Below are 12778 nucleotides of genomic sequence, written 5' to 3'. Positions count from 1 at the left end.
AATATTTGCTCTCAATTTTAGAGTCTTGAACAATATTAAACATATGTGAAGCATAAGCAAGTGTGTCCATCCTCATATTCATCTCCCTTCCTTTGTCAACTTCCACGACTTCCAGGTGCAGACTCTGAACTTGTCCAAGGAGGATTCACTTACTGTGGAAGGTCTGGGAGGGGAGAAGCCTGTTGTCTTGGCCAATGAGTCATTGATGGTTGAGGGGCAAGTGATCCGTAGTCCAACCAATCAGGTCCTGATTCATTTCCAGAGCTACCACACCACCACCCCTGGGGTCTTCAGATTCCACTACCAGGGTAAGGCACAACTACCTCCTCATTTCACCTTCCTTTAAGTGACCTTTCCCTGCTTAGTCTTCCTCAAAGAGTTGGGACTCCAACTCAAAACCTTCCAGGCTGATTATGGTTGCCTAGACTGCACATTAGGGGAAGCTTATCACAAAGGTGCTTTCTCAAGAGGCAACTGGACTTTTCTTGTTTTTCCTTGAAGATGTTTCACTTCTGTCCAAGAAGCTTCTTCAGTTCGGTCTTCAGACATCAGAACTGAAGAAGCTTCTTGGATGAGAAGCTAAACATCTTTAAGGAAAAACAAAGAAAGCTCAGTTGCCTCTTGAAAAAGCACCTTTGGGGCAATCATGACCTGGATGACTGAGAATTCCCATAGACACGTGGGAAGCATAGTTCCATACCTAAATAAAATGAGGGGGAATTTCTCATCCCATTGAGCAGTGGGACATTTTCCCAATACCTGAGGACCGAGAAAGCAATGAGATGGAGGATTATAATTATTTTTTCAGGGTTGGGCTGAGGTTTTGGGCTGTTCTAGCACCTGTGTCACAAAGCCAGATCTGGTAAAAGCTGAGTCTCACCTGGGTCATTCAGAACAAAACTGGACATTAGGATAGCACTATATCTACACTAGGGACTCGGTGGCTCAGTGGGTTAGGATGCTGAGCTTGTTGATCAGAAGGTCGGCAGTTTGGCGGGTTGAATCCCGATTGCTGTGTAACAGAGTGAGTGCCTGTTACTCGTCCCAGTTTCTGCCAACCTAGCAGTTCGAAAGCATGTAAAAATGCAAGTAGGAAAATAGAGACCACTACGGTGGGAAGGTAACAGCGTTCCGTGCGCCTTTGGCATCTAGTCATGCTGGCCACATGACCACGGAGACGTTCTCGGACAAGCGCTGGCTCTTCGGCTTTGAAACGGAGATGAGCACCGGCCCCTAGAGTCGGAAACGACTAGCACGCATGTGCGGAGGAACCTTTACCTTTTTATATCTACACTATACATATTTCATGTATTATTAGGATTGATGGGTTTGTCTCAGTGTAGCCCTATCTAATTGCATGCACATTTCTCCAAATCCAGGCTACTGTATTTAGGCATGAAATGGGGAGAGGAGGCCTCATCTGGAGAGCAAACGGGACATACAATATGATTTCCAGAAGCTCTTTTCCTTAGATGTGTTCTAATCCCAGAAGCACTGGAAAGAAATCTGTCAAAGATGATGGCAGTGGATTTAACAAGGCTTTATCTGCCTTACAGCTTGACTAATTTACATAAGAGTGAAAGAAAACCCTTCCTGTAAATCCAAACCAGAAGGAACCATATCTCACTGGGAAAAACAAACAAACAAACAAACAAACAAACAAACAAAAAGAAAGCCAATAAATCCATTTACAAATTAAGGATACATGCACCCAACGACGTTCAGAGTAGATGAGAACTTCTTTGGGTCCATCGTATCATAACATAGAAGTTCTCATCTACTCTGAATGTTATATGGTACACGTTAAAAAGACTAATTGGAGGCAGCCAGCATGCCGAAAATGAACAAAAACCTATTAACTGTTCTCTAGGTATACAAATATTTATCGAGCACTGGCAGAGTTGAGCAGGTTCCCTTTGGAGGGATGTCGTTCCTTGAAGGCACTTTTGTTGAGCATAATTACCTGTTTATATTTCCCTGACTGTAACCTTCCTATCTCCCAACCCCAGCTTTCCTGCTCAGCTGTGGATTTCCCAGTAGGCCGGAAAATGGGAATGTCATGGTAACCGATCTCCATCCGGGGGGCTCTGCCACTTTCAAATGTGAGTCAGGCTTCCAGTTGAGGGGTGAAGAGATACTCATTTGCCTCAACGTCAGCCGCCCTCGGTGGAGTGGCACCAGCCCTGCATGTGTGGGTGAGTGAAGGAATCAAATGAACTAGGAAACGCGGCCTTGACAAACGATTGGAGTGGAATGGACAAAAGGGAGAGCATTTTTAAAGCTTTCTGAGTCCCAGGGGCAGAACGTTCTTTGAAGAACCCTTTCTTCCTTCATTATATGACAATATAATTTTTTTTTGGCATTTTTTTATCCACTGATACCAACAGCCCAATTAATGGGGGGTATACGTGTAACTTCAAAATGCTGTAATAATTGTCGGAATTATAATTTTTTTTAAAATGGATGGGTTTTCCACTAATCAAAAGTATCTGTCTGGCTGATTGTCTCAAATACTGAATTATCATTTGGAAGCTAAGAATCTTTTGGCCCAGCAGGGGACCGATTTAAGAATTTACTGTTGAAAAAAAGAGAATTATTTTGTTTTCTTTTGCCATTTATAGTACTGACAGATGAATTTTGGTTCCTCCACTCTGTGGAGTTAAAGTGTAAAGATTTATACAGTTATGAATGATGCAAGAACAAGGCAAATAACACTTTTTCCTCTAAATGTTAAAACAGGCAGTTACACAATGAGCAGATTGCCAATATGTTCAAAATGAAAATGTTTCTTTGCAGAATGCATAATTTATTATCACAAGGTGCAGGGATGATAGTAACTCAATGGCTTTAGAAAGACATAAAATTAGACAAATTAACAGTGGATAAAGCCTCAATAGCTATTTTGTCATTAGAATGGAAGCTTTATATTTAGAGGTATTGCCAGACATTCTGGGCAAACACCCAAGGCTTTACACAATAATATCCTTCTAGTGATTTTCTAAGAGTATCTAACTGGCCTCAGTTTGAAGAATAATGCTAGGCAAAATAGGTCTTTCAATAATGCTTAATTTTTCCAGTAAGTTTGAGCTCCTTGAACAATTGCAAATGCTCCATGGAAAGTCTAAATTATAGATCCAGGATCTTTGGGATTTAAGTTTAAATTTTCCACATTAGCTACAAAATCCTAGGCAATCCAAGACACCCATGGTCAGGTATAACTGTGACTTTTATATTCTTTTCCAATCACATGAAAATGTATCTTGGCTAGGGATGATAAACATATTTGCAACGTACATGATAAATGTATTTGAAAAGAATAAGGACCTTAATGATATTTGGTGATATTTTTTTTTGCCAAGTGGCTTTGAACTCCAAAAGGCAATGTTGAAATAAGGAGCCTGGGAAGTGTCAGGGGTTGGCTTAGCCAGGGATTCAGGATAAAACTTAGTTTTATCTGGGTAAAACTACTATTTCTCCTGCCAAAATGAGATCTGAAGGACCTTTCTAAGGATTCATGAAACGATAAGCAGGATTCTGGATTCTAAGAATCCTAGGGGAAAACGGGACTTGTAAAGAACGTCTAGCCTTCCTCCCCTTAGCTTCCTGTGGAGGAACAGTTCACAACGCCACTCGTGGACGCATTGTGGCTCCAGAGGCCCCAGGAGGACCACGTGGTCGGAACCTAACCTGCCGCTGGTTGGTGGAAGCACCTGAAGGCCAGAGGCTCCATCTACACTTTGAAAGAGTGGCACTGGATGAAGATAATGACAAGTGAGAAAGTGGGAAAATGGGGATGAGGGGGTGAGAAGATGGAAAATTGACAGGCAGTCAAGCATGCCATGGAAGTGGGAGGGGAGAAGGGAGCAGAGAAGATGGGGTGGCATCAGCTGAGGACCAGCAGGAAGGATTGAGATACATTTCAGAGAACGTCAAGAACCTTGCCTGGTGCAGGGAGGAGGGATGAGAGCAACCATCAGTCTGTAGGGCATAGAAGAAAGAGGAGGAAGAAAGAGGAGGAGAAAGATATTTTTGTTTTCCCATAAAAATATGATGGGACTCTCATGAAACACTTGAAGTAGGGAAGTCCAAAGGAATTTAGAACTGTCCTTAGAGAAGGGATGAGTGAACTGTTAAGGAGAAACCTGAACAAGAAATTACAATGGCTTTGCCTTCATTTGGCCAAAGTGAGAAAGTTGGACAGTTTTTCAAGTTTAATGCCAGCCTTTCAAGACTATGACACCGCAGGGATTCCAGGAATGCTATTTTATTGTTGAAGGGTATAATACCAAAATCTTGCATTGTGTAAACTCTTATCTGAATCCGTTACGGTTCACTCATACCTTTCTCAAGGTTTGCTCAAAATTTGTTTACACACAGTACGTCATGTACCCTGAGTTGGGGAGATCTGCTTACCCAAATCCTTTCCTTTTCCCAGGCTGATGATCCGCAGTGGGAGTAGCATTTTCTCCCCTATCATTTATGATTCTGACATGGATGATGTCCCAGAACGGGGATTGCTAAGTGATGCTCAGTCCCTCATTGTTGAATTGGTCAGCGAGGGACCCGCTATGCCTCTCATCCTTAGCCTGCGCTACGAAGGTGAGGATGTAAAACTTATTAACCCCTCCCTGCATTTTACTTGCTCAAAAATAGTAGAGGCAAGAAAACAGTGACGCTGTCTTCTCTCTCAGCAGTAGATTCTGACAGTTGCTATTGGTAACTTTGGAAAGTCATCAAATCGAACAGGCATGGTAATATGCAATACTGTTGTGAGCTAAGTGTTGGAAGCTTATTTTAGTAAAACAAAATTCCGCTTTGTCATGTGGGGTTGGATAAATTACTAGGGTGCCGTGATGAGGCCGCATGCCACTGACGGAAGATAAAACCCTTGTGGGGCTACAGAATGCATAACAGTTCTGGGAACTCATTGGTTTCACTCCAGATTCTGTAAAGAAAAGAGACGTTTTCAGTGTGGTTAGGACAAAAAAAAAAAGGATTGAGACACATTGAAAGTGAAGAAGCAAAGAGTCCACAAGGAAGGATACAAGAGGAAGGGTGGAGAATGGGAAAGACAGGGACTTCAGCAGAAGGTCGGAGGCAGGGAACCGAGACAAAAAAAAGAGGTCACCAAGGAGAAAGGCTGGCGGTAGCTCGAGGGAGAAATGAATTTAAATAGGGCTGATTCAGGACCTGAGCACATGTCCTACAAGGGTAGACTGAAGGAATTGGGAAGAAAACTGTGCAGAGAAGACTGGGTAGTACTTCTTTATTCGGATCAGGAACGACGCTGGGGCTAAGGGGTTTACCTGGCATCTCATATACCTGCCCAGGTAAATGTTGACCAATAGATTTAAACCTGGGCTTCCCGCCAGTGCAGGTGGCCAATGGATTTAAACCCTGGCTTCCCGCCAGAGCTGACCATGCCCTGGGGCTGTCAACGACTCGCTCTATTCAGGCTTTCCTGCCAAAGCGGTTATAGCCTGGAGCTGTCCAGCCCCCTGCTGTGCTGGTATTTCCTGTGTATGCTTAACAGCATACACTACAATGACCAAGAACTATCTTCCATGGCCAAAGAAACTAGGACCAGGGATAATAAGTATAAGTTGTAGCTGGATAGATTTTGTTTAAATATAAGAAAGAACTTCCTTAAATAGGAGATCTTGGAGGTTAAATGAAAATTTATTTAGATATGAAGAAAATGTGGAAGAATGCAAAAAACAAATGAAAGAATTTTTTATTATAAATACGCATAAGGGTACAGCCATTGAAATGGTTTGGGATGCAAGTAAAGCCTATATGAGAGGAGTGTTAATATATTTGAATAATAAATATAGACGTAGATTGGAATATAAGCGTAAAGAATTAGAGAAGGAAATAAAGATGAAAGAGAAGGCTTTTATTTTGAACTCATCTAATAAGAGGCTGAAAGAAGCAATTAATTTGTTAAGAGGGCAGTTTGATATGTTGATGGCAGACCAAGTGGCAACTAATTCACGATATGTTAAACATAATACTTTTTATAATGCTAATAAGCCAGGTAGATGGTTAGCTTATCTGTTAAGGAAAAAACAAAAATCACGTAATATAGATAAGATAGAATATAAGGGTAAAGAGGTGTGCCAGCAAAATCTTATTAAAAGGCTTTTGTTGAATTTTATGCTTAAAATGTATTGTAAAACTTTTCAATAAAAAAAAGAAAGAACTTCCTTAACGGTTCCTAACAGCTAAGCTGGCTGGGGAATTCTGGAGGTTGAAGTCCACCCACCCTCAGGTTGCCTAGATTGAGAAACGCTGGTTTATTCTGATCAGAAGAAGCTGTGGGTCAATACCTAGAGCTGGTTTCTCTTCCAGTCACATGAATATTGGAGGCAGAAAGAGGGTAAAGTCTCAGAAAGCAACGTTGGCAGGAAAGAAGTGATCAGACGTAGGAGGTTGCTGAATGGATACAAAACTTTAGACAACTTTAGATCTGAGTTGACTGCATTCTTCTTGCAATTTGACCAAGATGTGGTAATGTCATAGTTGAACTTGTAACAGTTGTACCAAGTTAACAATAAATGTAGGGTTGATCCTATTGTGTAGTGGGTTCTGGAACGCATGGATGACGCCAGGCACAGGAGTACAGCATAACCGTCTTTATTAGGAGGTGGATTGTACTCGGGAAATAGGGGTTACCTGTGCCCTATTTGTACCTGTCCAGGTACACTTCCAGCCAATGGATTTAAACCTGGCTTTCCCGCCGAGAGTCCAGGTACACTTCCAGCCAATAGATTTAAACCTGGCTTTCCCGCCGAAACGCTGCTCCCCGGCCGCAGCAGTTTCGGCCCAGCGCCACCTGGTAGTATCGGTAGAGCCGTTGCTTGCAGTGTTATTAAACCCCATACATAACAGATCCCATCTTCAAGGAGATATTATTGTAATATTTTATTGTAATGGGAGAGAGATCAGAAGTTACAACCTTTATAAGGGCAGTTTTCTGACTTTTTTTGTTGTTGCTCCCCCTGGTGGCAGCTTTTGATGAAGATCGATGTTATGAACCGTTCCTGGCCCATGGAAATTTCAGCACATCAGACCCTCTGTACCGCACAGGGACCATTGTAGAGTTTGCTTGCAGTGCAGGATACATGCTTGGGCAAGGTCCTTCGGCCATTGAATGCATTGATTCAAGAGACCCCCGCTGGAATGAAAGCGAGCCCACCTGCAAAGGTAATCACTCTTCATCTCAAAACTCTCCGCTCCATTTTCTTCTGGAGCCTGATGCATCATCTCTTTTCTTCTTGATTGCTCTTTTGTGCTCCTGCCCTGCTGCCTGAAAGAGTAATGGGGTGCGCTGACAGGGCGCAACAGGCCTGAGCAAATTAAGATGCTATGTACTGGGTTTTACAAATTCAGGCAGGCGTTTGCGCAGCTGGGCCAACTGGGACAGAGGCAGAAGCCAACGGGATTGGAAGGAGAGGAGAGTTGTGGCAGTGTGTGGACCTGGCAAGATCTGTGCAAAGTCTGGTAATTAAAATGGGACAGCTGCAGGTTCTAAAAATGCCGCTTTAGGAGCAAGATCAGTGTGCATGATCTAGAAAGCTATTGGCATAGGGCTGAACCATTCTGGAAGCAGACAGTCACGTGAACTGGGTTTTAGAGTTACTAGAGCCCCACTTATCTCCTTCAGAAAGGGACTGAAAAGGCAAAATAATCTCACTGTCCCCTTCATCATTGATCAGAAGTGGGTATGGCTTAATTACAATGTTGTTTGGAACGTATATTCTGAGACCTTGGCCGAGTGTGGGAATGGGGTTACTTTCTCTCTCTAACTCTTTTTCTTGGAGGACTAGAGATGCAAACCAGGCTAGTTGACTGGACTTAAGTGTTCTCACAACACAACTGACTGGATGAACCATGGCTATGCGTGCCTGGCTTTGTTTATGACTAAAATTAACCCCCTAGGGCAGGGGTGTCAAACTCAATTTCATTGAGGGCCACATCAGCATTGCAGTTGCCCTCAAGGGGCTGGGTGGGCGTGGCCTACTGGGTGGGCATGGCCAGCTCTACATCGTTTGCATCAAGGGTGCCTATGGGGGCCTGGGCAGGAGTGGGACAGATCTGAGGGTCTATGGGCCAGGGCCAAGGCAGCAGGGGCCGTTCCCTCACTGTTTCCAGGATGGCTTCGTGGGCCACATGAAACCACTTCGTGGGCCGGATCCGGCCCCCGGGCCTTGTGTTTGACATGTCTGCCCTAGGGCAAGTGTCTTAAAACTTGGCCCTTTAATGACCTGTGGACTTCAACTCCCAGAATTCCTCAGCCAGGCACGCTGGCTGAGGAATTCTGGGAGTTGAAGTCCACAGGTCATAAAAGGGCCAGGTTTTAAGACCCCTGCCCTAGGGCATGGCTCTCTGAGGAGTTGTGGGAGTTGAAGTCCACAAGTCTTAAGTTTGCCAGGTTTGGAGACCCCCTGCCCCAGGTGTTTAGGTCAGCTGACTCCTTTTTGGTGGTTCTCACAACATACTACTGTTAACATCCTTCCTCCACACTTTGTGGGGCCACTCTTATTTTAATTCAGAAATATAAAATACTTGTATATAAGATAATATGGCCAAAGCCTTCAGTTTCCATCCTATGGACTCAGCTGCAGCCTTTTGAAAGAAATTAGAATGATTTACAAACCAACAGCTACATTTGGTGAGGAAAGGAATGTAATGCCCCTTCACACACACACACCCCAACACAGCAGAGGTGGGACATCTGTGAGGCTTCAGATATCGCTGAACCCCAGGGGCGTCAGCAAGAATGACTAAATGTGCTGTGGAGACTTTCAGCATCTACACGTTTTGAAGACTGGGTTCCACCTTCTACTTGCTCGAATAGGCAGGACTAAAATATTTCTAAAAATTCCTGGAACGAGAAAAAACACCATTTGTCTTTCCAAGATACCTTTCTGCTAATCCCAGTTCAGGTCTTTTCTTTAATGGCTGGGGAGCATGTGGACACTGAGAAGGCTAGGAGGTGAGATTCTCCAGGTAGCGAGTCCTTCTTCCCCCCAGCAATGAGCCACGTGCCTCTGGAAGGTCCACGTTCTCTTCTTCAGGAAGCTGAGGAGTTAGGCAACTGGGCTAGGTAGAACATGGCACTAGTAGGCAGCTGGTTCCTCTATCGCCCATCATGAGGGCACTTCAATCCAGGAATTCTGGAGTTGGGCACAGGAGCCAACCATTGCAGGGTTTTGATGAGCATCATCGAAGGCCGTCCCGTGTGATGCTCGTTTGACATGGTGCCATTATGTTTCAGCCCAGCACCTCAACTCTTGCTAGTGTGTGGATGTGAAAGCAGAGCATCCCCTTCCAGTTGCAAGGGTGGGCATGGGCCTTCCTCAATCTAATGGAAGGAAAATGGGATCTTCCCAATCACTAGTCACTACATCAGATTTGATTGGGATAAGAGAATGAAACAACTTTTGGAACCTCGTGTTCAGGAAACATTAACACCCCCTCCACTGTCTTCATTCTGAAGACATTTAAATACTGTTTTCCTTATGGGGAGTTTAGAAGAGTTAGCCTGAGTTGCCAGGGACTCATCTGTGGAAATGCATTATAAATTATTTGCCATTTCTTTTCTTCATAAGCATATTTGACATTTTATCTAAGTCTTAACTGAACTAGATAGTATGAACTTGGAAGAGTCCCAGTGATTTATATGGGATTTGGCAGGAAATACAGATAAATGTTGTAGTGTTTTATCTCTTAAAATTGGCTTAGTTGACTTTCATTTGACTTTCATCATTGACTTTTTGTCAAGATGATACATATTTCTGTTTTGTGCGCCAAGTGACTGGAATTAGTTTTCAGGCCTTCGTGTTGTGACATCTTCTGAGTTGTCTATATGCAGACCTGCTACATGGATTTCTTCTTCCTATGTTGTCAAAATAATTCTGCAAGTCCTTGCAGAATTGTATCCCCAACTCTCGTATGTCCCAATTTTCAGGTTAGTCTCTTCCAGTGAAAGTAAATGAAACATTTACTGTCAGGGTCCCCTTCTCTGCTGTACATTGAAGATATCCTTTACTCCCTGTTATTTCTTATTCTATCCATGTGCCTTTTGCGTTTTCTCTAGAGATCCTATTTACTCCCTTAAGTGGAAGGTCTGGTTAGCTTTATTTCTATAATATTTTAATCCTGCTTCTTGGAGCAAGTCAAAGGAACTATCCAGTTTTCAAGATGTTGTCTGCCTTTGTAGAAAAGAAATGCCACGGTAACTCCAATATTGTCTTCCTTACCCCTGCAGTAACATTTTTCACAGCTAGTTGGTGTCATGACCTAGAATCCAATTTCTCATATTTGATTATTAGGTCATTTTGATGGAGTCACAGAAAGAGGGAAAGAGGAAAAATCAGAAAGCATTGCAATGCAGAGATGATGAAAGATGGCTGTCACCGTCTTTGGTGGGAGACACATTTTACCTCTCTTGAATTCTAGGGCAGAGCACGGTGTGTGTTTCTGGGAGGGTCAGAAGGTAAAGGGGCTGTTCAATGTCTCTTTCCCTATTGCTTTTTTCGTCACACCCCCCAAAAAATGAGGGGTCTTTGGCGCTCTCTGAGCTTGACTGTTTTCTTGCAAGACGTTTCATTACCCAAACTAGGAAACATCATCAGAGCTCTGATGATGTTACAGTGGTACCTTGATACTCATCGTTAATTGGTTCCAGGAGGCACAATGAATACAAAAAACAATGAGTACCAAATAAATTTTTCCTGTAAAGAATAATGTAGTCAGTCAAAAGGCAACTGACACCAACAGGTTCTAGCTTGTGCGTTGAGTACTAAACAAACGATGAGTACCAGGACAACATTTCTGTGCCATAAGGCGTTGAGTGCCAAATCTGATGAGTTTCAAAGCAGTTGAGTACCAAGGTACGACTGTACCTAGTCTGGGTCATGAAACATTTCCAAGAAAGCAACCAAGCTCAAAGAGCACCAAGGACCCCTCATTTCAACCCCGAAATACAAATATTCTCCTTTATTGGTACCAAAGGAAATTGGTTTAAAACTGGCTTAAACTGGTTGAGTAGCTGCACTGCTTCATTCAAGCTATAGTCTTCTCCTGATTATGCATCTTTTCTCTCCAGCATTGTGTGGTGGGGAGCTCTCTGAGCCAACAGGTGTTGTACTTTCTCCTGACTGGCCCCAGTCTTATGGAAAAGGTCAAGACTGCGTATGGGGCATCCGGGTGCAGGAGGAGAAGAGGGTGCTGCTAGACATTGAGATGTAGGTACTTCTGCTACTGCCACCATCAATACCATCCCATTTTCTTGAGGGAGGCCACTCAACTCAACCAAAGCAGTGTGTCCTCATGGTCCCTGAAACCATCATCCATCGTTACATTTATCGTTGTAATCATTCATGCCATCGACTTATGGAAAGATGTCTATGTACTTTGAAGATAATCTGCTGTGACAAATAGGATTCCTACTCAGAGGTCATCAACCAGATGATGCAGCAAGTTCCTTAGCAAAGCCTAGATGGTGAAACATCTTAAAATTTCAGTGAAAGAAAGAGAGGTTTACCTTCAATCTAGTATTTCTGCTGCTAGATCTAATTATTTTCTGTTGCATAGAGCTTTCCAAGTTAGGCTAAAATGACAGCAGAGGACATAGAACAGAAGGAGGGGATTATTTAAGTTCCCTCTTAGAATCATTTCCCTCTCGATGATTCCAAAAATTGAGAGACACGAGAAAGCTTGTCCAAACCAACACACTGAATTCATATGTCTGTCTACAGCCACATAATAGCAGAATCGTTCTGGGGAGCCATTAAGTCAAAAGACGTACACTCAATAATTTGAAAGTTCTTCACAAATGACGGTAACATCATTATAGTGATATTTTTTTTAAAAAAAATCCTGGACATTTTATTCATATGTGGCACTAGATATAATGCATTTATTTGTTATCCCTCAACAGTCTTCAGAATCTGGCTGGTATACTAGACAATTGAGGCAAATTAGTACAGGAACACAAGAATAGAATGAGGACTAGGCGGCCATTTGTAATCTTTGTTTCAGGCCAAAGTCCTGCTAGAAACGAATGGTCTTAAGTTCCTCCTGAAGTCTCAGACGTAGGGGTGGTGGTGGTGTGTCATGTGTGTGGGTGCAAGGTTTTCCACAGTACAGGGTCGGCTACTGAAAAGTCCTACCTTTTGATTCATTGCACCAAATCATAGCGATGGGCTGTGAACTCCTTCCCTTTTCTTTTCGTCTTTCAACAGTCCTTTCTCTTTGTCTTCTCCTTCTTCCCAATTCCCCTGCTAGCCTCAACATCCGCAAGTCTGATGTGTTGACCGTTTTCGACGGAGGGGACTTAACCGCACGGATCCTCGGCCAGTACCTGGGTCCCCATCCACGGTTCAGCATTTACTCTTCAGGCCCAGCAGTCACCCTGCAGTTCCAGTCAGATCCCGGTGACCCCCTTTTTGGTCTCAGCCAAGGGTTCCTGGTGCGCTATAAGGGTATGAGAACAGGCTACGATATGTTTGGGTTAAACTGGGGGCCGGGAGAGAGAGAGCCTGATGTAAATTGATGCCTGCTGACTCATCTTGTGAAGGTGGTTTAAGAAGTCAAGCCGTCTTCAAAAAAGTTTTCAGAAGTTGCTCGGCCTGAGAGTGGATGGGAATGTTGTATTTATTTATTTTATTACATTTATATACCGCCCTTTCCCGAAGGACTCAGGGCGGTTTACAGGGTGATTAAAAACAAAAATACAAAAGTTAAAAACAGATTTAAAAAATTATATTCG

The 12778-nt window shown here is 43.3% G+C and overlaps 1 protein-coding gene across 1 annotated transcript in view; it reads left to right on the top strand.

Annotated features, from left to right (window-relative positions):
- LOC308675973 (seizure protein 6 homolog) overlaps positions 1-12778 on the top strand; it is a gene marked incomplete at its 5' end in the record, with an annotated part of 34103 nt that overhangs the window by 8954 nt on the left and 12371 nt on the right. The window contains 7 exons of the mRNA XM_081341664.1: positions 116-308; positions 2010-2195; positions 3600-3771; positions 4436-4599; positions 7012-7206; positions 11114-11252; positions 12295-12491. Coding sequence (XP_081197790.1) covers positions 116-308; positions 2010-2195; positions 3600-3771; positions 4436-4599; positions 7012-7206; positions 11114-11252; positions 12295-12491 — 1246 coding nt within the window. The remainder of the gene's footprint in view (positions 1-115; positions 309-2009; positions 2196-3599; positions 3772-4435; positions 4600-7011; positions 7207-11113; positions 11253-12294; positions 12492-12778) is intronic.

This window comes from Vipera berus, assembly GCF_964194415.1.
Source record: "Vipera berus genome assembly, chromosome: W".
NCBI lineage: Eukaryota > Metazoa > Chordata > Lepidosauria > Squamata > Viperidae > Vipera > Vipera berus.
The sequence above is the reverse complement of the archived record's forward strand: the minus strand, read 5'-3'. Positions and strand labels throughout refer to the sequence as shown.